This window comes from Mastigoproctus giganteus, chromosome 11 (assembly GCF_048544385.1).
Source record: "Mastigoproctus giganteus isolate SK-2022 chromosome 11, ASM4854438v1, whole genome shotgun sequence".
NCBI lineage: Eukaryota > Metazoa > Arthropoda > Arachnida > Uropygi > Thelyphonidae > Mastigoproctus > Mastigoproctus giganteus.
This window is the reverse complement of record NC_143585.1, coordinates 64,786,073-64,809,038: the sequence shown is the minus strand read 5'-3', so window position 1 is coordinate 64,809,038 and position 22,966 is coordinate 64,786,073. Positions and strand designations below refer to the sequence as shown.

The 22,966-nt window shown below is 37.5% G+C and overlaps 2 protein-coding genes across 2 annotated transcripts in view; one reads left to right on the top strand and one right to left on the bottom strand.

Annotated features, from left to right (window-relative positions):
- Positions 1–20,378, bottom strand: part of Pomp (proteasome maturation protein) — a 62,096-nt gene extending 41,718 nt beyond the window's left edge. Inside the window, exons 1-2 of the mRNA XM_090384451.1 lie at positions 20,298–20,378; positions 177–300 (exon numbers count right to left, since the gene is read on the bottom strand). Of these exons, the coding sequence (XP_090240577.1) occupies positions 177–274 (98 nt within the window). The 5' untranslated portion in view covers positions 275–300; positions 20,298–20,378. The remainder of the gene's footprint in view (positions 1–176; positions 301–20,297) is intronic.
- A 361-nt stretch (positions 20,379–20,739) lies between these two features.
- Positions 20,740–22,966, top strand: part of LOC150078070 (vascular endothelial growth factor receptor 1-like) — a 341,587-nt gene continuing 339,360 nt past the window's right edge. Inside the window, exon 1 of the mRNA XM_090385266.1 lies at positions 20,740–20,876. Coding sequence (XP_090241392.1) covers positions 20,783–20,876 — 94 coding nt within the window. The 5' untranslated portion in view covers positions 20,740–20,782. The remainder of the gene's footprint in view (positions 20,877–22,966) is intronic.

Sequence of the window (22,966 nt, the reverse complement as noted above, 5' to 3'; positions counted from 1 at the left end):
AGTTTTGGTCTGGTTTGGTTTAGTTTGGGATTTATTGGGGCATTAGCAACTGAGGCTATAATGCACCAAAAAACCAGGTGAATAATAAGTATAGAAATAAGAAAAATTTAAGTAATCATAGCTAATTCTACTAATGATAACTAGATAAACGTTCCAAATCCATTTTAGCTACTTACCCATGGATTAGTGTGGTATGAATCCCATACTGGTCATCTTCTTTAACTGGTGCATTTCCAACTCCAGAGTTATGTGGAATGATTGAAGGTAAATCCATCCTTACCGGACTTAAAATATATATATCTGAAAATGAATACTTATAAAGATGACAAGAAATGTGGTAAGCATTCAACTCAGAAGCAATACTATGTGCTATTTAATAAAGAAACTAATTATTAACTGATGTGATACAAATAATAAATATTTCTGATTCAACTGAAATTCTTTCTTGGTGGAAAAAACAGAGAAAGAAAGGTAATGTATGATTGTACAGTGTATATACACTCTTGTAAAATCATAGCTCACCAGAAGTACAGGAGTCTGAATAAAAACGAATGGTAAGGAACAAAGAGAACATTGTTTAATGGAAACTTCTACACATGATGAGAGACATCTTATTATATAAGAGGCTCTGTGGCAGAACTGTGGGAGTAGTTAACAGTTCTACATATGTTTGGGCATGTTATGACTAATGTGATCCGAGCCCAACAGCTAAGGCAAAACAAAGATTATGAAACATCAAGAATGAAGAAATTAAAATGCAGTTAATTTAATAACAAGGAATAAATAGTCTGGAAATTTATGAGAAAATATGAACAAACACAATTCATAATAGTTAGGAGTGGTTTTGAGATGTTAAGTTGATATAGTATAATCCACTTCACTAGAAAACTGTCTTATTAAACAGGTTGCAGGTGTCAAGCACTAATGAAATTTTTTTTTTCTCAAATAAACTGATTACACTATTTGGGACTATTCATTTTTACCTCAGAATGGGGAGACTCCCTTAGTTTCCTTAGAGTTTCATTTTTCAACAGATGTTAAGTTGGTTTAACTGTGAATAAAAAGAATAGTAAACATCTTTTTAGACTTATCTAAAGTTATCTAAAGGTATCTTTTCACACTTATCTATGAGCTTGTGCTACACAAATCAGTAAGTAATGAGTCATTAATTTCAAAGCATATAGAATATGCTTATGAACTGGTAGAGGATCAATATGATATCTCTGGTGATATTTTTAATTTAATCTAAACCAAGAATAAACAACTTATAATGATCATGCTAAAGGTAGCACACATAAGACTATCCTAAATTTTGCAGTGTCGGCAATTCTACCCAGACATAACAGAAGGGAGTACATGAGAACCTTGTCAATCAAATTCAGTCCTGCAGACTGTGCAAGACTCATGGAGTAGAATTTTTCTCAGCGTGGTCTGCACTTGTTATCAGGAGAAACTGTCTTTACAGGGATGAGACACTTAAACAGAATGGGTGCAAGAATATTTGCTGATGCCACTAAGGCAGTGTTAGGTAGGTAGAAAAGCAGCTAGCTTGGGGGGGGGGAATACAAAGACTAATAGTTAACAGCAGCCACACAACAATTCATGCACTGCTTCTATTGAAACATACAGGTTGCAATACAGATGTGTGGAAGTTTGTCTTAAGCTAGCAGGTGGCTGATTGTTGGAACATACTTCTATCAGTTGTTGTGCAAGTCAGTAGTTTGAATAAATTCAAGGAAGAACTAAAACTATTGAAGGAATGGACAGGTGATATGGGAAGTTTTTTTTTTTAAGGAATGGACAGGTGATATGGGAAGTTTTTTTTTTTTTGGTTGATGCTACAAGCAAATACACAGGCTATGTTAAGTTAAGTTACTATGAGTAAAAACAACTGTATGCATACTTCTTCTTCCAGTCACAGTTCCCTGAGGAGCTGTGGCCATCAACAAAATCCTCCAACTGCATCGATCATATGCTATACGAGCAGCATCGCCAAATGTCACACCCAAAAGTTCACTGATCCTATCCTCCGACCTAGTTGCAGGTCTTCCTTTATCAGCAGTTTTTGGAGTTGGTTTTGTTATGGTCTCTGTGGCATCAAATAATGTGGTGGTATGCCCCTTTCAAAATCGGCCATGTGGTAGACATGGCCGATTTTGAAAGGGGCTGGCTTTAATCATAGAAAGAGTCATGCATCCTACGAGATGCTCTTGAAGAGGAAAGGTGACTACAGCAAAGCTCCACTTAGTGCCCTCATTATTATTTTTTTAATCTTCAGTGAGGTGGTGCATTATCACTCTTCCTCTCTCAATCTCCAGCTAATATTGTCCAATATATTAATGATTTTTGAATTTTCTTAAACCCATTTTCATGGTGGTTTGTACAGGCTTAGTCCCAATGAATAAATTTTAAATTATAGCCAGCATAAAATGTTAAGTATTTACGCTATGCTATAATATAGGCAAACAATCAGCTGACCGTTAGAACTAAAGAACGTTCCAACTGTCAAATAAGCGCATGTCTATAAGTAGTTGAATACTACCTGATATGGTGAAAGAACACTCAACTCTAACTACAATGCAACTCGTTAACAAGGTGATCACTAAGAAAAATCAAACTCTTCTTCTTAAAATCACATTAACATAAAATCCAGGAGCACACAGTAACCGCATTAAGCATAGGCAGTGGCCAGTAGTACCACTGTCTATGCAAGTATGCATTAATGTATATTTGCTTGCACATTAATGCTATGAGCATAATAAATAAATCTGATAAATCTGAAGTACTGGCTAAGTCATCAAATGCAGACATTTTAGGGATAGTAGACAAAGGATGCAGAATTTGAATATGAAAAGTACTGCAGGGCCTATTTTTGAAGTATTTGGGCCCTAGGCAATTGTTCATTGGTATTTGAGGACCCCCACACCAGCCTGTAGGATTATAGTCAATATAAAAATGTAAAGCAAATAAATTTGCATATATGCAGATATCTGCATATATGCAGAATATAATGCACAACACGTATTCTAAAAAAATTTATTTTTGGTATCAAAATCAGGTATAAGTATAAATACCATGATAATTTTATTTGCAAAATTTTATAAACAACATTAGCACTCATGCTCATCATTAAGCTACTGGAAATCATTGATTTTGGCTGTGTCCATTGCCATTTACAGGCACTAGGAACATGCCTAGTTTGCCAAGGCTAAGATAGGCTCTCAGAGTAGAGGTGTACAGAAAGGAGAGATGGGAATACAGGTGTATACAGAAAGGAGAGACAGGACAAGAGGAGAGCAAAGGAGGAGTTAAGCTATTAGTTAAGAAGCACAAAGAATCTAAGGCCGCTGTTGTTGTTATTTGGTTTTTAGGAGCATTAGCAACTAAAGCCATATTGCTCCGGGATATGCAGTGGTCGTTCTCTGACCTTTCCACATCCTCCATATTTGGTGGTCACGGGCTCAAACCCCAGTCTAATCAAGAAGAGTGTGCTACGCACTGCTGCTCCTGCCCACCTGGCTACGGAGGCGCCAGAATCTAAGGCAGTGCACTCAGTTGATGGAGGTGGCCAGTGCAATGTTGAGTCAGTTTAGTGTAACATAAGCACTAGGAAAACAAAAATGAGAGTAGGATGTAACCACTGTGATAAGTATAACAAACACCTATACAGACAAATAGAGTAGACCAGTAAATCAGAATAAATAAATAAATGTATACATTTATATTCTGGACAGCCAAGGCAAGAAGGGTTTACAACTTCATTGTAACTGTTTTTATTGTAGCCAACGTAACAGCTAACAATGGGTTATGCACTTTTAGTGGCAGCATATAGGTTTGATCTTGGAATGCGTAAATTTGCACATGCATGTTAACCAAGAACCCATCTCAGATATTAACTGAAACACATGTTGGTTACTTATACAGTAGTATGACTTTTGTGTATTTACTGGATGGCTGTTTTCTACACCAGGCATGTTAGAGGCAACAAGAGAAAACATCACCATTATCCAATTATCAGCAGTGATGTCATGCATTGAGAATCTGTAGAAAAAAGAAGCACTAGCAAAGGTCGGCAATCTTGTTTGAGTGAAGAGCCATTTTTGATCTAATTAAAAAATAAGAATCCCAAGAACCGCATCTCAGCTCAAGCTGGGAGGGGGGGGGAGTTTTTTAAGAAATGGAATAGAATGGGAAGGTGTTTTATTAAAAAATATATTTTTTTGAAATATTATTTATTATTACTGAAAAAATGTAACAAACATCCAATTAGAGACAATTTAATGTGACTTTTGCTTCTGAACTTCTTCAGCTAGTCTCTCAACATCATGCGAGTATGCCGTAATTTTCATCTTTAAACATGCTGAGAAACTCTCATTGTTCATACAGTTTCTTGATTTATTTTTAATATAGTTCATGTTCGAAAATATTTGCCTGCAGAAATATGTCAAACCATAAACTGAGAGAAATCCAAACGCAATCATATTCAAATTTATGTGTGTCCGGTAAGCTACTCCACGCATTGAATGCAATTTGGTCTTGCATTTTCAACTCATCTATCACAGTCCATTTGTGTACAATTGCAAGGGCAACCCTTTGCCTTTCCAAATCCTCAATTTCAGTTTTAAGGCATTTTAGTCTTGCACTCCAAATGTCATTGATTTCTAAGGCCTAACTCCATTTCAAATTGTGCTTCATGTGTGCTAAAAGTTAGAGCCACAATTACACATTCAAAGAACTGCATGCAGCTCACGAGCCACAGGTTGCTGTCCCCTGAGCACTGGGTCACAGTGATCACAGTGCACTGATATGGGATTTACATAAAAATGAAGCTACTGTCTAGGGTAAAGGGACTAGGTCACAGTGCATTGATATGGGATTTCAATCAATCAATGGTCTCAGACAGTTTTTAAAATCTATTCAATGGAACCAATTAATGATGTTACCAACAATAAATTCTAAATGAGAAGCATTTAGGTAGACACCACTGGGATTTTTATACCAACTAAGAGATACTGTTCAAGGTCTAAACTTAAATGGCTATCAGATGACCTGATGAGACTAGCAGCAGTGAAGAAAATTGCAAGAAAACTAAAAGTATAAATTAGTCTACGATCAAATTACAAAGAGAGTTAGGAATGCTAAGTCAGATTATGAAAAGTCCCTAGCAAAGAATGCAAAAAAAAAAAAAAAAAAAAAGAAAAAAAAGACTACTTATGTAATCACTAAAAGGGGATGAATCACATCAGCCCACTACGTATGAACAGTAAAACAGGCTGCTAACAAACTGAATGGATACTTTGCATCTACAATCACACAATGAGGAATTTTTTAGGAGTGAGGATGCCATAAATATATCAAAATCTATAATATATCAAATTATAGAAAGCCAAATGATTTTGTAACAACTGGAAAAGTGAGAAAAAAACTGTTGAGGCTAAACATAAATAAGGCACCTGGTGACAGCATCTATCCATTAATATTAAGAAAGGCAGCACAAACCTTTAGCCATAATTATGAGAGCATCTCTGGATTCAGGGGGTATCCCCGTGGATTGGAAAATGTGTAAATGTATCCCCAGTTCACAAAGGGGAGGGGATCAAAGGGTAACATGAGTAATTACAGACCTGTTAGCTTGATTCTGATCTAGGAAAAATAATGGAGTAATTGGTTAAAGAAGTAATGAAAGAAAAGCTAGGGTGGGGAATGCAGTTATACAGCAGTCACAGCATGCATTTGTTAAGGGCCGATCTTGTCTTTTATCAACCTGATTGGATATAATGACACAGTAATAAAGGAACTGGAAGCAAAAAATCTTTTCATCAGCTTAAATTAGTACTGTATTAGCATTGGTAGTGGCAATGACACGAGAAAGCAAGCTTATCTAGCATTGGTGAAAAGAAAAAAAAAAAAATCCTCATTTGTAATCCTATCTGTCAATATCACCCTTTCAAGTGTCCTCACAAGTGAAAAGCTAATTCTTTTCTAATACCACAAAACGTTTAGCTAATCTCTTCCAAAACCCAATCTCACTGTAAATATCTGCTTCCTCCTCCTAAACACTATTGCAATTATAGTTCTAACTTCCTGGCTATTTCTCCTATCGTCTGTTAGCAGACTGCCAAGATATTGATATTTATCCATTTATAACAGCCTTCTTATTCATTTTAATAGCATTTTCCCTTTTCATCCCATCTCTATCATAATTTCAGTATTATTGAAATTCATTCTCATTTCATATTTTCAGAACTTTGCTCGAGTCTTTCCAACAAAATCTGTAATCCCTCTTCTCTAACAGATATTGATACCAAATCATCTCTAAATTTCACTGTACAATTTTATCCCCTATTTTTATGTCTTCTTCCTCCCCATTTCCCCTCTTACTATTACTTCTGCATAATATACAAGGATGTACTGGCAAACATATATGAATGACACATGCCAGCCATCCCCAGCACACTGCTGAAAAAAATAAGCAATTTTTGCACACTGTTTTTAAAATGCAGACTATGTGCTTTCACTAGAACTCAAATTTTATAACTGGTTAGTCACCCCTAAAATAAAATTTTCTTAAAAAATTACTTCTTTGATCATTCAATAAAACTATAAAAATGAACAAGAGCTATTTTCAGCATTTCTTACTGATGTATGTGAAACATTTTTTCTAAAGAAGCATAACACAATTTACTTATGCAAACAGAAGCCAAATAAACAGTGGCTTCTGGCCTTTTAATCGGGGGGAAGCAGCCTTCCCATTCCCTTTTGAGAAGATAAAAATGTATAATTACATATTTTGAGGGCAATGATAAATATTCTTGTTGACACTGATGCACAGGAAACTTAGCATTAGCATTAGTAGAGGTATACAATACAAGAAAGCAAGCTTATGCAGCATCAGCCAAAAAAAAAAAAAAAACACCTCCCATTTCACCCCTCCATTCGTTCCAAATGCCTGTCCAGCTCAGCTTTAAATTTATTTAGGCTATTAGCTTCCACAACAAAAGATGGCAGCCAATCAACTACTCGCTGGCTAAAGGCAAATTTCCGCACATCTATTCTACAACTATCTTTCCTCAATTTGAAACTGTGCCCCCTCAGGTTCTTAGTCTGAGCAAGGGGAAGAATCACATCAGCATTCAGCTTGCTCAACCCATTCAAGGCCTTATACACCTCAATCAGATCACCTCGCAGGTGTACCCTCCAAGCACTGCAATTAGCAGAATTTAAGCCTTTCTTGGTAAGAGCACCCCTTTGTTCCCCTCACCAATCTTGTTGCAATTCTTTGTACTCGTTCTAGCCACTCCACATCCTTCCTAAAAGGAAGGATGTAGTGGCTAGATGTGCTGTGACCTCACCATTGCCTCTAGGTGTGGTCTGACCACTGCCTTGTATAACGGGATAATCACCTCCCTGTCCCTGCTAGCAAAAGTCCTATATATTATTTACAAGACTCCATGACCTGCCCTGGCAGCCCTCTGCACTGCTCAGAAAACTTCATATTTGACTGCACAATTACCCCCAGGTCTTTTTCACTTTCCACTTCCCTGAGTGTAGTACCACACAATTGGTATGTTTCTCTTCGGTTATTGCTACCCATATGCAGTACTTTGCATTTGTCAATGTTAAACTTCAGTTGCCACTTCTCAGCCCATTTTCCCAACTTATCTAGATCCAGTTGGAGTAGCATACTCTCCTTACTGTCGTTAACAACCCTGCCAACCTTTATATCATCTGCAAACTTGGACATTAAACCTTTATACCTTTATCAATATCATTGATAAATATACAAAACAACAATGGGCCCAACACCGAACCCTGGGGAACGACACTAATAACATTTGTCCACAAAGAGCAGTGCCCATTGATTACCACTCTCTGTAGTCTCCCACTCAACCATCCCTTTATCCATTGTAGCAACTTACCCTTCATGCCATACCTCTCCAATTTGTACAGCAGTCTTTCATGTGCAACAAGATCAAAAGCTTTCCTGAAATCCTGAAATAAAAATTATTTTTCGCATTTGGTTCCTTTGTGATCACATCATAGTACCCAATCAAATTGATCAGACAAGACCTCTCTTTAACAAACCCAAGCTGTGTCTTAACTATTACTGCAGCCTTCTCTTTATGATCCTGCAATGCTTCTTTAACCAGTGACTCCATTATTTTCCCTGGACCACAAGTTAAACTAACTGGTCTATAGTTACTTGTGTCACCTTTTGAACCAACTTTCTGAATTGGTGATACACTTGCACCCCTCCAGTCCATGGGAACTCCCCTGAGTCCAAGGAAGCCCTCATAATTATGGCTAAGGGTTTGCTTACTTCCTTTGCTGGCTCCTTTAATATAACTGGATAGATCCCACTCACCCCAGGTGCCTTCCTTATGTTTACCTTCAACAATTACTCCTCCACTTTACTCTCAGTTATTACAAAATCACTTAGTTCTCTGTTAGCATTTTATCAACTTCTGGCACTCCTCTCATTGAATAACTCATGTATGACTGTAGATCCAAAATACTGATTCAGTTTATCAGCTACCTGAGCATGGTCATCAATAGTCACCCCATTATGTTAAGTGGTCCAATCTGATTCATTCCTTTCCTTCTAGAGTTTACATAAGTAAAGAACTCGTTGCTGTTTTTCTTTTTATATTTTGCTAAAGATTTCTCGTAATCTGCCTTTGCTTGCCTAACTTCCTTTGTGACTTGATTAAAGACTAGCTTATACCTGTCATAGGCTTCTGTGTCACCTGATATTTTATATGCATCACATACATTTTTCTTCTCTACCACAAGCCTCATTAATTGATCTGACATCCATTTAGGTCTAAAACTTGAACAGTATTTCTTAGTTGGAATGAAAAGCCTCCAAAATTAAGTCCCTGAAGGCTTCCCATTAGAATTCTTAGAATTCACCATTGGTAACATCATCAGTTGATTCCACTGTACAGAATTTAAAAACTGTCTGAGACCTCTGTAGTCACCTTTACGAAAGCAAAAGCCCTTCCCTTTAGCCTTGATGGTAGTTGCATCTTTAAGTAATTCCCACATCAGTACATTGTGATCACTGTCACCCAGTGGTTTTTAATTGCAAATTTTTAATGCATAAATAATCACTGCTGATAATCAGATTAAGAGTATTACTCCCTCTCGAACATGTTGCTGTAGAAAACAGTCATCCAATAAATCCACAAAAGTCTTGCTAGTGTGTGAGTGACCAACCCACAAGTTCCAGTCAATATCTAGAAAGTTAAAATCCCCCATTATAAGACAGTAGCATTAGTAGAGGCATATGATGCAAGAAAGCAAGCTTATGCAGCATCAGCCAAATAAGGAAAAAAAAAAAAAAAATGCTTCCATTTCACCCCCTCCATTCTTCCAAATACCTGTCCAGCTCAGCCTTAAATTTATTTAAACTATCAACTTCCACAACAAAGGATGGAAGTCTGTTCCACAACCCAACTGGCCACTGGCTAAAGGCAAACTTTCACACATCTATCCTACATCTGTCTTTCCTCAATTTCAATTTATGCCCTCTCAGGTGATTATTCGGAGCAAGAGGAAGAATCCCATCAGCATTGAGCATGCTCAAACCATTCAAGGCTTTATACACATCAATCAGATCACCTTGCAGGTGCCTAGTCTCTAGACACTAATTTGCAAAACTTAAGCCTTTCTTTCTAAGAGCAATCCTTTGTTCTCTTCACTAATCTTTTTGCCCTTCTCTGTACTAGTTACAACAGCTCTACATCCTTCTTAAAATGAGGCCTCCAGACCTGTATACAGTACTCGAGGTGTGGCCTGACCATTGCTTTATACAAGGGGATAATCACCTAATTATCCCTGCTAGAAAAATTCCTGTATATCATTGACAAGACACCATGAACTACTCTTGCAGACCGTCTGCAGTGCTCGGAAAACTTCATATCTGCCTGCACAATTACCCCGAGATCCTTTTCATTCTCTACCACTGTCAGTGTAGTACCACAGAGTTGATATGTCACTCTGGGGTTAATGCTTCCCATATGTAGTACTTTATATTTGTCAATGTTAAACTTCATTTGCCACCTCTCAGCCCATCTGATCAACTTTTCTAGATCCTGTTGCAGCAGCGTACTGTCATTAGTGTCCTTAACAACCCTGCCAACCTTCGTATCGTCTGCAAACTTGGACATTAAGCCTGATATACCATCATCAATATTATTTATAAATACAGAAAACCAGAACGGACCCAACAATGAACCCTGAGGGCCTCCACTAATAACAATGAATTTAACGATGAGCAGTGTCCACTGATTACCACTCTCTCTCTGTCTTCTCCCACTCAACCATCCCTTTATCCATGGCAGCAATTTGCCTCCGATGCCACACTGCTCCAATTTGTTCAGTAGTCTTCCATGTGCAATAGTATCAAAAGCCTTTCTAAGATCCAAATATATGATATCAAAGTTATTCCCTGCATCCAGTTCCTTTGTGACCACATCATAGTATTCAATCAAATTGGTCAGGAAAGACTTTCCCTTAACAAAACCATGCTGTGTCCGAGCTATAAATGAAGTCTTGTCTAGATGATCCTGCAGTGCTTCTTTAACCACTGCCTCCATTAATTTTCCTGGAACAGAAGTTAAACTAACAGGTCTATAATTACTTGTGTCACCCTTTGATCCTCCTTTGTGAATTGGGGTCACATTTGCACATCTCCAGCCCATGGGTACCTCTCCTGAGTCCAAAGAAGCTGTCATAATTATGGCTAAGGGTTTGCTTATTTCCTTTGCTGCCTCCTTTAATATAACTGGATAGATCCCATCCACCCCGGGTGCCTTTCTTGTGTTTATCTTCAACAATTTCTCCTCCACTTTCCTCTCAGTTATTACAAACTCATCTAGCTCACTGCCAGAGTTCAACTCACCTCTGGCATTCCCCCCTCTGAATAACTCCTCATGGGTGAATGTAGATGCGAAATACTCGTTTAGTTTGTTAGCCACCTGAGCAGGATCCTCAACTGTTGAACCATCAATATCCATCTGATTCATCCCTTTTCTTCTTGAGTTTACATAGGTAAAGAACTCTTTTCTGTTTTTATTTGCATCTTTTGCCAAGGATTTCTCATAATCTGCCTTTGTCTGCCTGATCTCCTTTGTAACTTGGTTACAGACCAGCTTATATATCTATCATAGGCTTCCATGTCACCCATTAATTTATATGTATCCCAAGCATTTTTCTTCGCTGCCATATGTCTCATTAGTTCATCTGACATCCATTTAGGCCTAAACATAGAACAATATTTTTTAGTTGGTATGTAAAGCCTAGTAGCTTCCAATATAAATTCTTTGAATGCTTCCCATTTTGAATTTGCTGTTGGTAACATCATCAGTTGGTCCCACCGTAGTCACCATTCTGAAAGAAAAACCCTTCCCTTTACCCCTGATGGTAGTTACCTCTGAGTAAATCCCACTTCAGCACACTGTGATCACTGCCACCTAGTGGTTCCTTTATCTGCAGATTCTTGATGCATGAAGAATCACTACTGATAATCAAATCAAGAGTATTACTCCCTCTAGTTGCCTCCCGAACATGCTGATGTAGAAAACAATCATCCAATAAATCCACAAAAGCCTTGCTAGTGTGTGAGTGGCCAACCCACAAATTCCAGTCAATATCTGGGAAATTAAAATTCCCAATTATAAGACACTCTGATTTACTGGCCCACTATTTCCCTGTACAGTTTCTTATTATACTCATCAGAGTCATTAGGCCTATAACACACTCCTACTCTCAATTTTGATCTCCCAATGCTTATGTCACACCAAACTGACTCGAGACTGCACTGGCCAGCAATGTCGACTGGCTTCACTTCCTTGGATTTTGTGTTTCTTAACTAATAGCATAACCCCTCCTCCCTTCCTGTACATATTGTACTTCCCAAATTCCAGTTCTGCATTCCTTATATCTGTGTGACACCACATCTATGATATCCCAACAATATCTGCCTTTGATGTTTTGAGCAATACCTCAAAATCATAAAATTTATTTACCCAACTCCTAGCATTGGTGTATATGCAACTACATGCACCTGTTCCTATTGTTAGCTACCCTAACACAACCCATGTGTTTACTTGTACCGCAATGACTCCCAGCAGTCTCTGAAATATCCTTCATCTTGTTTTCCATGTTGCTGCTCATTCCAATAGAAGCAGTGCAAGAATCACTTTCACCTCTGCCAGTGGCTACTAGGGCTTGCATAAAACTGAGAAATTTCAAAACTGAATTTAACCGAAGTTTACTCTTAAAACTGGTTTTAAAACCGATTTTCTCAGACTTAAGAAAAATAATTAAAAGCTTATAACACAGGTATTTATTTTATCTTGGGTAGATTGTACAAATCGTAATCAAATCTTTTAAACAAAATCTATCACCTCTTATAGTAAAAAAAAATAAAAATGCTCCAAAAAAGTAACCAACTTGAGGTTATACAAAATTACAAATTGTATTCAAATCCTTTGAATAAAAACTATCTTCTCGTATAGTAAACAAAAAAATAATAAGCCCTATAATAATAATAATAAATAAATAAAAATAATGTGAAAAAAAAAACCAGCTTGGGGAAATTACTTTACTATTTATTGCTCAGATTTTTTCTGAAAATGATCCTTTAAAAAGCACAAGTATATTAAACATTTTTCCTGATAGACTTGACCTTATTTTTGTGTTAAAGAGACCAGTGATCGAAAACACTCTCTCAGATTGGACACTTGTTGGTTTAATGGTCAGCAGTGCTCTATAAACTTTCTCCAGCTTTTCACTTCTACTGCTAGCTGCCTCTGAAATTTTAAATTCTTTGCTGATTTCCAATTCACTCGGATATTTTGAAGGCTCTTCAGTTAATCTCTTTATTACACTATCATACTCTCACATGAGTGTATCTCCAACATCGGAACTAGACGAGTCTTTGTTTTCTTCTAAAAGAACAGTTCGTTTATTTTCAGTTTCTTCATTCAATGCTAAGACTCCTTCGGAATGTTTTGCAAATAATCTCTGATAAATCTCTTCAGCATGCTTTTTCAAAACTTGCTTACTTGGAAAATCAAAAGTTCTTGAACCTGAATCTGCTTTCCTAAACTTTTTGGGGTTGTGTAGATAGCTCAGCAAAGTCACAGTTTGGCAATTTCGTCTTGCATTGTAATGCTGCAAAAGGCTTTGGTGAAACTTTAAAGCAAATGGATTTTCTGCTGTATCAAGCTCAGCAAGCAGAAATTCTATTGAAGACTCTGCTTTAAGTAAGTCTGTATCTTCTGAGGTTATAGCCTTCAGAATCATTTCAACAGGTCGCAAAGTTTCACATAGCAATTCAAGTGTTTTCCAGTCATCGTCAGACACGGCTTCAGTTGACAGTACTGCACATAGAGCATTTGGAATGCAATTTTTCAATTTCAAAAATCTCTCAATCATATAGAATGTGCTATCCCCTCTAGTCTTGCAATCTAATATAAGTTTATATTCTTTCCCATTAAATTTTGCTTTAACAAAATTTTGTAATACGTCATTTTTGGTAGGCAATTTTCGAAAAAGCTTGCAAATTTTTCTGACTTTGTTAATAGTTTGTGCAATATTGGCCATTGGATTGAAGAAATAAATTAGCTCATCGGTAAAGTCGGTTTGATAAAGCATGCCTTGCTGTCTTTCTTCAACTTCTTCATCATCACTACTTTCTTCATTATTTTCATTTTCTTCATTGTCTTTGGGAGACTCAGAGACTGTGGCACCATAATTGATTGCTTTTTCATAAAGTACATCTATAACTGACGGATGGACTATACAATGGACTATACATTGTTAATGATTAGGCGTAATTTGCTTGCCAAACTTAATCAACATTGCTGCTCCATCGGTGGTGCAGGCAACAATATCCTCATCCAAGTTCAAACCAAATTCCTTCAAGAGTCCATTCACAATTTGCTCAGTTCTTCTGTTATCAAGTGAACCATTAATCTCAATAAGACCTAACGACCAATGATTGTCTTTTGAATGCACATTTATATTCATATACCTTTTATTTTGTATCGATGCATATTCGTCTAGAGTCAATGAATACCGGGCACCCAAAACCAATGAATTTTTGAAATGCTGAATGAGTTCTTCTTTCTTAGTTTTATAATAATTCAGAACCATATTTTTAATTCCATTCACTGAGGCTGGTGGTAATTTATCATATTTATTTCTCTGAAGGTGAAGGCTTGATTGTATAAACTCACTCTTGGCAATTGAATTAAAAGAAAATCCATCTAAAACAGCTAATTTTGAAATCTCTTCTTCCATAGATTTTTTAACGATAAAGTTTTCTAATGTTCTTACCATTTTTACGGGAGGTTCACTGTTATCTTGTTTAATGTCAATCTGATGCATTTTCTTTAAATGCAACATCAAAGATGATGTAGATCCTCCAGATGACTTCATTATCTTCTGACATTTCGAACATTGTGCTTCATCTTTGCTTTTTCGAGCAAAATAATTCCATACATTTGATTTCATCTTAGACATATTAAGGGTAATAAATATTAATTAGTAGGAATTTATATCACCGACAATTTTAAATAAAAATATTGAAGATAACAAAGGCACAATACTATGCGTCACACCAGCAAACACTGAATGAAGAGTCTAAACGAGACAAGTTTCAAAATTTTCACGAAAGAAATTTTTTATTTATTTACTTGCAATTTTTTTCCCCCAATTAAATCTATTGTATTTTTGGTGAAGCTGCTTTTTGGAGAACATTTGATCACAAATTTAATAGGAATAAAGAAGCAAAAAACTTTCTACGATTGAAATTTGATGCAATATTCAGCGAATCTGTTTCTAGTGGGTAACCATCAATAAGGCACGTTCCATAACTTGCCTAGCGAACAAGATAGATGGAATGGAGAAATGTTGAGCATTTTCTTTTACGCTATCGCTCCGACTCACTCAGTCGTAAATGAGTACACCTGCATCGTGCCATGATACAGGTGGGAAGATAAAAGGTACCCCTCCTAGATTTGAGCCACTTGCCCATGATGTTCGTACTTAAACATAAAATAAAATAAAATATATGTTTAAAACATAAAGCAGTTGAACGATCCAGACAGACAAACAAACAAACAAAAGAAAAACAAAAAAAATATATTCGAGGGCTAACTAAGAAAATATTCGAATCCGGTTTTAACAACTCAATATGAAAACCGATTTAACCGGTTTTATGAAACCAGTTTGCAAGCCCTAGTGGCTACTGTTAATCTATTAGTCCTTGTATCTCCCCAAGCTAGCAGTTTTTTGACCCATCTAACACTGCCTCGATTCTTGCACCCTTTCTATTTAAGTGTATCCCATCCCTGTAGAAGCAGTCTCTCCTGTTAACATGTACAGACTGGGCTGAAAAAAATTCTACCCCTTGAGCCATGCACAATCTTTCAAGGGCCGAAATAATTGACAAGGCTCTCATCATATACTCCCTCCTATCGTGTCTGGGCAGAATTGCAGAAACTTTCAAATTCAATCCTAATTCACGGCTTTATTTCTACAGTGACATGTACTTGTTAAGTAATTCTGCTGGTCTTCTACTCTTAATATTAGTGCCAACCTGTACAACAATATCACCTTTTGTGCCCTTAAAATTCTGATTTACTGGCCCACTCTATTTCTCTGCACAATTGCTCATTATACTCATCAGATTCATTAGGCCTATAACACACCTACTCTCATTTTTCCTTTCCCAGTGCTTATTTCACACCAAACAGACTCGATACTGCACTGTCCACCAACACCAATTGGATGCACTTCCTTAGATTTTGTGTTTCTTAACTAACAGTATAACCTCTCCTCCCTTTCTGTCCTGTCTATCCTTCCTGTACACTTTGTACTCCCCAAATTCGAATTCTGTACTGGTTATATCTGTGTGGCACTACATCTCTGATATCCCAACAATATCTGCCTTTGATGTCTTCACTAGCACTTCAAGCTCATCAAATTTATTAACTACACTCCTAGCATTGGTGTACATGCAAGTATACATGCACCTGTTCCTACTCTTGGTTACCCTAACACAGCCCATGTATTTACTTGTTCCACTATGACTCCCAACAGTCCTGGAAATCTCCATTACCTTGCTTTCCAGGCTGCTGTTCATTCTAATAGAAGCAGTGCAAGAGTCACTTTTGCCTCTGCCTGCGGCCACTGTTAACCTTTTGGTCTGCGTATTCCCCCAAGCTAGCAGTATTCCGACCCACCTAACAGTGCCTTGATAGCATCGGTAAATATTCTTGCGCCCTTTCTATTTAAATGTACCCCATCCCTGTAGAAGCAGTCTCTCCTATCAACAAGCACAGACCAGGCTGAAAAAAATTCTACCCCTTGAGCCTTGCACAATCTCTCCGGGGCTGAACTGATCGACAAGGCTCTCATCATATACTCCCTCCTATCGTGTCTGGGCAGAATTGCAGACATTTTCACATTCAACCCTAACTCGTGACTTTTCTTCAATATTGATCTGTACTTGTTGAGTAAATCTGCAGATCTCTTACTCTTAAAGTCATTTGTTCCAATGTGTACAACAATATCACTTTTTGTGCCCTTAAAAGATGATATCTGCTCTACAGCATCAATTTAACTGATTTTATTTTTATTTTGTTCATTTTAAAATAATAAAGTCTGCCGATATAGGAAAAAAATGTGAATAAGAGTAATAAAAGGAAAACACCACAAACCAGTGAAACAATGTTTCTTTGCAGGTTTACAGCTTACAGAACAAAAATTCATACCTATAATTCTGTTATTGGAATGGGATTATGATAATTAGAAATATGCAGTAATATACAAGCTGTGGCAATACAGTTCCCTAACTGGTGCTGTTGTGGTCACGTTCGATGAATTTGAAAAAAAAACTAAAATAGTATGCTATAGTTAAAACTTTCTCCAACAGATGGTGTACAGAGACTGTCCAATAAGCTGACAGGTTGCAACAACCAGTTTCATTAGTAAAATTGTAACATTCTGTGTAACGATTTTGCAATGTAGCAACAAAAGAATATGAAATTTTGCTTTAAAACTAAGAAATCTGCAACATAAATGTACGAAATATTAAAACTGTTTATGGTAATTAAACATTAAGGCATACCACTGTGTTTGAATGGTACAAGCAGTTCAAGGATGAAAGTGAGAATGCTCACAATGATGGGCATCCACATCAACCTCATTTCAAGAGGTTGATGTGGATGCCCATCAACCTCTTAAAATGAGGAGGACAGAATTGTAAAAGTTTTGGAAATTGGGGGAGGAGATAGTTATTTGACCCTCAAAATGATGGAAAATGAGTTGGATATGAATAAGGAGACAATCTGTCAAATTCTGCATGAAGATTTTAGGGAAAATTAAGGCCTCACATATGAGCAGAAGCAACAAAGATGAAGTCGTGACAAGTCAGGATGAAGACTTCATCCAGACTTGTGAAGGCATCCTAATTCTGTATTGTTACTGTAGATGAGTGTTGGGTGTTTCAGTATGAACCAAAGGACAAAATGTCAGGGCACACAGTGAACTTCAAAATCATCACCAAGGGAGAGAGGAGGGGGGGAGAGAGAGAGATAGTCAATGTTGTGTTCTATATACGGGTGCTTCAAAGACTATTGAAGGCATATTTCCTGGGTGATGCTACAATTTTGAGAGAAATGCAGCCGGTTCTTGTTGCTTGACAATGTCCCTGCCCATTTCACACTTATTATTAAAATTCTTTGCAGGTTTAGAGGTCTTTGTTGTGTAGATATTTCTGACAAAACGTGGAATTGTACAGATCAACCATCCACCTTACTTTTCCTATCTAGCACCAGCAGTCTTTCTCTTTTCTAGAGTGAAAACTGCCCTCGAAGGAGAGTTCAGAATGTCGAGGACATGAAGAAAAATCCGAACTGAACTTCGCCTCTTTGGATGCCTTCATTGACTCTTTTTCAGAAACTTTTAGAACAGTATAACAAGTTTTTTTTTTTTTTTTTTTTTTTGGTAGTTGTTGGCGCATAGGCTTCTGTGACCATAATGCACATCCCAAGGTTTTTGCAGTACTTTGATCCAAGCTCGAGGCGGGAATCGAACCTGCGACCTTTGGGTTGCCAGGCAGGCACTTTACCCACCCGGCTAGCCGGGGCGGCTTGTATAACAAGTGCATTCAATCAGGTGGTGATTACTTTGAATAAAAAGAAAACCGCTTTTGACCTCCTTCACTTTGTGTTCTTTTTATTGTATCAGTCCAAGAACTTTATTTCCGCACCTTGTATAACAAAAGGTTCACACAGGCTGACTGAACAGTAAGTGTGCATGTGTGTGTTAGAGAGATAGAGAAACCTTATTTCTTCAACCTATTTTCATTTTCCCCATATTATCAACACCCATTTTCATTAATTGCATTCCTGTCTAGATGGTCCTGCATTTAAACAGTGACTTTAAACAGCGACTCCATTATTTTCCCTCCGACAGAAGTTAAGCTAACAGGTCTGTAATTACTCATGCCACCTTTTGATTCTCCTTTGTGAACTGGGGATACATTTGGCCGCCGTAGCCTAGTGGTCAGGCGCGCGGGTGCATAAGTACACGTGCCTTGAGTGACTGGGGTTCAAGCCCGTGACTACTGAATACGGTGCTGTTTCTTGTATTCTGTCTATCTTGTGAACTCCTCTGACCGTTTGGTCGTCCCGGAGTATAAACAGAAAATTTATTTATTTATTTGCACATCCCCAATCCATAAGAATTTCCCCCTGAAACCAAAGATGCTCTCATAATTATGGCTAAGAGTTTGCTTAACTCCTTTGCTGCCTCCCTTAATATAACTGGATAGATCTCATCCACCCCAGGCGTATTTTTTATGTTAATCTTCAACAATTTCTCTTCTACTTTCCTCTCAGTTACAAAATCATTTAGCTTCCTGTTAGATTTTGATAAACTCTGGCATTCCTCTCCCTAAAGAATTCCTTATGCCTGAATGTAGATGAAAAATATCTGTTCAGTTTGTCAACAACTTCGGAAAAATTATCAACAGTTAAACCACCGACACTGAGTGGACCAATATGATTCAACCTCTTACTTCTACTGTTAATATGAGTAAAGTCTTTGCTGCTTTTCTTTGCATTCTTTGTCAGAGACTTCTCATGATCTGCCTTAGCTTGCCTTACCTCCTTTGTGCTTGATTACGGAGTGGTTTATATCTACCATAAGCTTCTGTATTGGCTGATACAGATACAGACTTTATATATATATCCACCGAAACCAGTCTAGTCACCCTTATGAAAGCAAAAGCCCTTCCCTTTACCTGGTAACAATCAGTTCATGAAAATTGCTTTCTCTTTTGGTCTTTTTTAACATGTAGTGATAGAACAAAGTTATCTAATAAATCTAGAAATGCTTTGCTCAAGTGTAGAACAAACCTGCAAGTTCCTCTACTTTGTCCCTATAGTTGTTCATTATACTCGACAGTCATGTGGCTTATAACATGCCCTGTACTTTGAATGGAAGCCAGTTTACTGTTCCAGTTCGTCTGATGCGATGGTAATGTCATGCATACAGGTTAGCTGCCTTCTACACATTATCCTGACATGCGTTCTATTTCGCACAGTATTCCATTTCAGATCCTATTTTCATTTTGGATTTCCCGGTGCTTGTCACTGGCGCCTCCGTAGACAGGTGGGCAGGAGCAGTAGTGCATAGCACACGTTTCTTGATTAGACCGGGGTTCGAGCCCGTACCCACCAAATACGGAGGATGCGGCAGATCAGGGAATGACCACCGCATATTCCCGGCCCGAATAAAGGGTGAGGATTGACGTCAGGAAGGGCATCCCGACGTAAAAATTGCATGCCAAAGCAATAAAAACGGTGAACCCACATAATAATGGGAAAAAGGCGAGGAAAAAAAAAAATTCCCGGTGCTTGTCACTCCAGAATGACTCAATATTACACAGGCAAACAATATCTACTCATGATAGCCACCGTTTTAAAATATACGTGCTTCTTAAACACATGCATAACGACCTATGCCTAAATTAAAAAATTAATTAATATTAAAATAAACAAAAAGGATAAAAATAAAAAAAAATTACTGAAAACTGAGTAACAGACGGAAGGGAATGTGACTTACTAACCTAAAATTTACAGAATATTTTGTACGATTACTGCTTCTCAATAATGACGTTAAGGTTTATATAATTGTTTAATTTGATAATATATTTATACAATTTAAGGAAAGAATACAATGCCAATACAACTTAAGGAAAGAAAACAAACTACCTCAGTCAACGCTCAAATTAATACAACACACTAAAACTTGCACTTTCATTGCTATAGATCAAAGCGCACCCTACCGTGGAAAGCCTATCGACCAAACTATTTAGAAGCTGTGCTGGTGCTGGTTCGCACAACTAGACGGTTTATGGATCTTCCGCTAAGTCTGAACAGTTTAACGATCTTCCGCTAAGCGCTGAAAACTAAAAACATGTGAGCATTGTCAAATAAGAAGCATGGTGCTATTGAATATGTTCAGTATCGTTTATGTTAGTGAATGAGTAGGTTAAATAGTAGTTATTAGTTAAAGAGTAGGTAAGTGAATATTGCACCTCACAAAAACCAATGGAGAGTATATTATATATGAAAGGTATTTCTTCCTGGAGAAAAATGTTTGCACTCGAAAACTATATAAGAACAATTGTAAAGGTGGAAGTGTATAAAGTGTTTTGTTCCTGAATGAAGTGCAGTGAATTTCATCTCGTATTATCATGAACGGTCACAAGAAGCTTCTAACTGTTAAATTAGTTACCTTAATTTTTACAGTTTTTGAGTTTTTCACGCTAATGATATCTCCATACGAAGGTAAGGCTGTCTGTTTTGCTATCTAAAATAAGCATATTTCATTTCAATTGAAACTTCAGTTTAATCATTTCCAAATAAAGCGATATCTCGCCGTTCAAGAAAGTTATATGTAGAAAGGGCCTCAGTTAGACTTTCTTCCAGATGTGGATAACCTGTTTAGGCTTTTGTAACACCGTAGCCGAGTTAGTCGGTCTCGGTGAAGAGAAATCGGCTATTCTAACAACACTGAAACCTTTTTTTATGATGCAAAACTTTGCGTGCATCATAAAATTGCATCTGTGCGGTCAGAATGGCATTATTATTACTTCCCAGCAGAAAATGTTCCAAAATGTGATGGTCTGTGAATGAATGAGTTTTGCCAAATGACTACGGTGAAGTGTCACTATATATATGACGCTTCACTGTAATCAAGCGTCACTATATATACTCCTAGACGTTATTAATATTAATATTATAATAGCTAAATGTTAAAAGGAAACAGACTATTTCTATATCTGTCAAAAAATTAAAATAATAAATAAATAAAATAAACAAAAAAAAAATTCTCAATAACTCACGGTGTCCCTATCTCCAAAAAGTGACTTTGATAGTCACTTTTTGTAGTTGGGAACAAAAAAGTGACTATCCAAGTCCGGTTTGAACCTTATAACACTCTGTACCTCGCTTACCAAGGTAAGTAGTTTATTACAATGATCTGATATACGTTACGCAAAGTAATGAAATAAAGCTTCCTGTTATTCCTTAAAAATGTTATGTTTGTGACTCCTAGTTTTTCTTTCTTCTACCTCTGAAAACACATCACTCTCTCTCTCTCATTCGTTGCCCTCACGTTTAGCACAGTTGATAAATTGCAGCCTCCTCACATCGGATGAAAAAGACTTGCGTTCGAATACTGTCATATGATGTCAGGAAATTTTATGAGCGAAGGCTCTGTCCCGAGACCGAAGAATTCATGCTCGCCAGCCATGACCAGGTAATATCGCCAAGGATCCCAAAGTGGCAGATGACACGTGTCGCGATGCCACTTGGTCCTTAGACACAATACAGCCCATCATTGTGGGAAGCACAGTGATCATTCATACGTAGTACACTCATCAACACGACCAGGTCGCCAGGATAATATACCTGAAACTTGAGAAAAAATACCAGTTAATCAAAGAAAGTGTACCGTATTGCAAGTGCGAACCCAAGGGACTACTAAAGACCCCAATGCACAAACTATACCGGGATCGGGCCATCATAGCGAACAAGCCATAACCCTAATCGACAAGAAGGAAATGGCTAACTACCTGATCGACGTAGCAGTGCCCAGAAAACCTACGAGGAAAAGATCAGGAAATACATAGACCTAAGATAGGAAGTCAAAGAAATTTGGCATATGGAACAAGAAATTACCATCCCAATCACCGTGTCAACCACCGGCATGGTGTTAAAGAGCCTCTATAAGAACCTAGCAGCAATACGCCTCGCAGATAACACTTACATGGAACTCCAGAAAGCCGCGATCCCGAACACCTGTAGGACAGTCAGAGAGTTCATCGAACAACAGTAATAAATAATAGTAAAAACAGACACAACAAACCATGCAATTAGTACCAATACCCGTTGCGGTGGGGGGGGGGGGGGGGAGAAATCCCATTAGGAGAAAAGTTCATAATAATAATTATTATTATGATTTTTTGTCACCAAGGTCGAGAGCATCACTACCAGACCGATACCCGTCAAAAAGTAATCTTTCGGGGAGATGCCCTGAGTCCACTATGGTTCTGTCTAGCACTCAATCAACTGACACATAATAATAATATATATATATATATATTTGTTGCTATTCGGTTTTAGGAGCATCGGCAGCTAAGACCATATTGCTCCGTATATACTGTCTGTAAATTGCATGTGTGCTGAGATAGATTTTCTGTTTGCTTGACGAAAGAACCCGAGTTTCCGGGAGGAAAAAGCATGCTACTCTCGACTGAGACCGACTAATTCAGCAATGTTGTGAAAATGACCTATAAAAATTCCTCCCGTCATCAACGGGTTCGAACTGTTTCTTTCCTACCAGTTGTGGGCACGGCGATCCTACCAACTCTGCT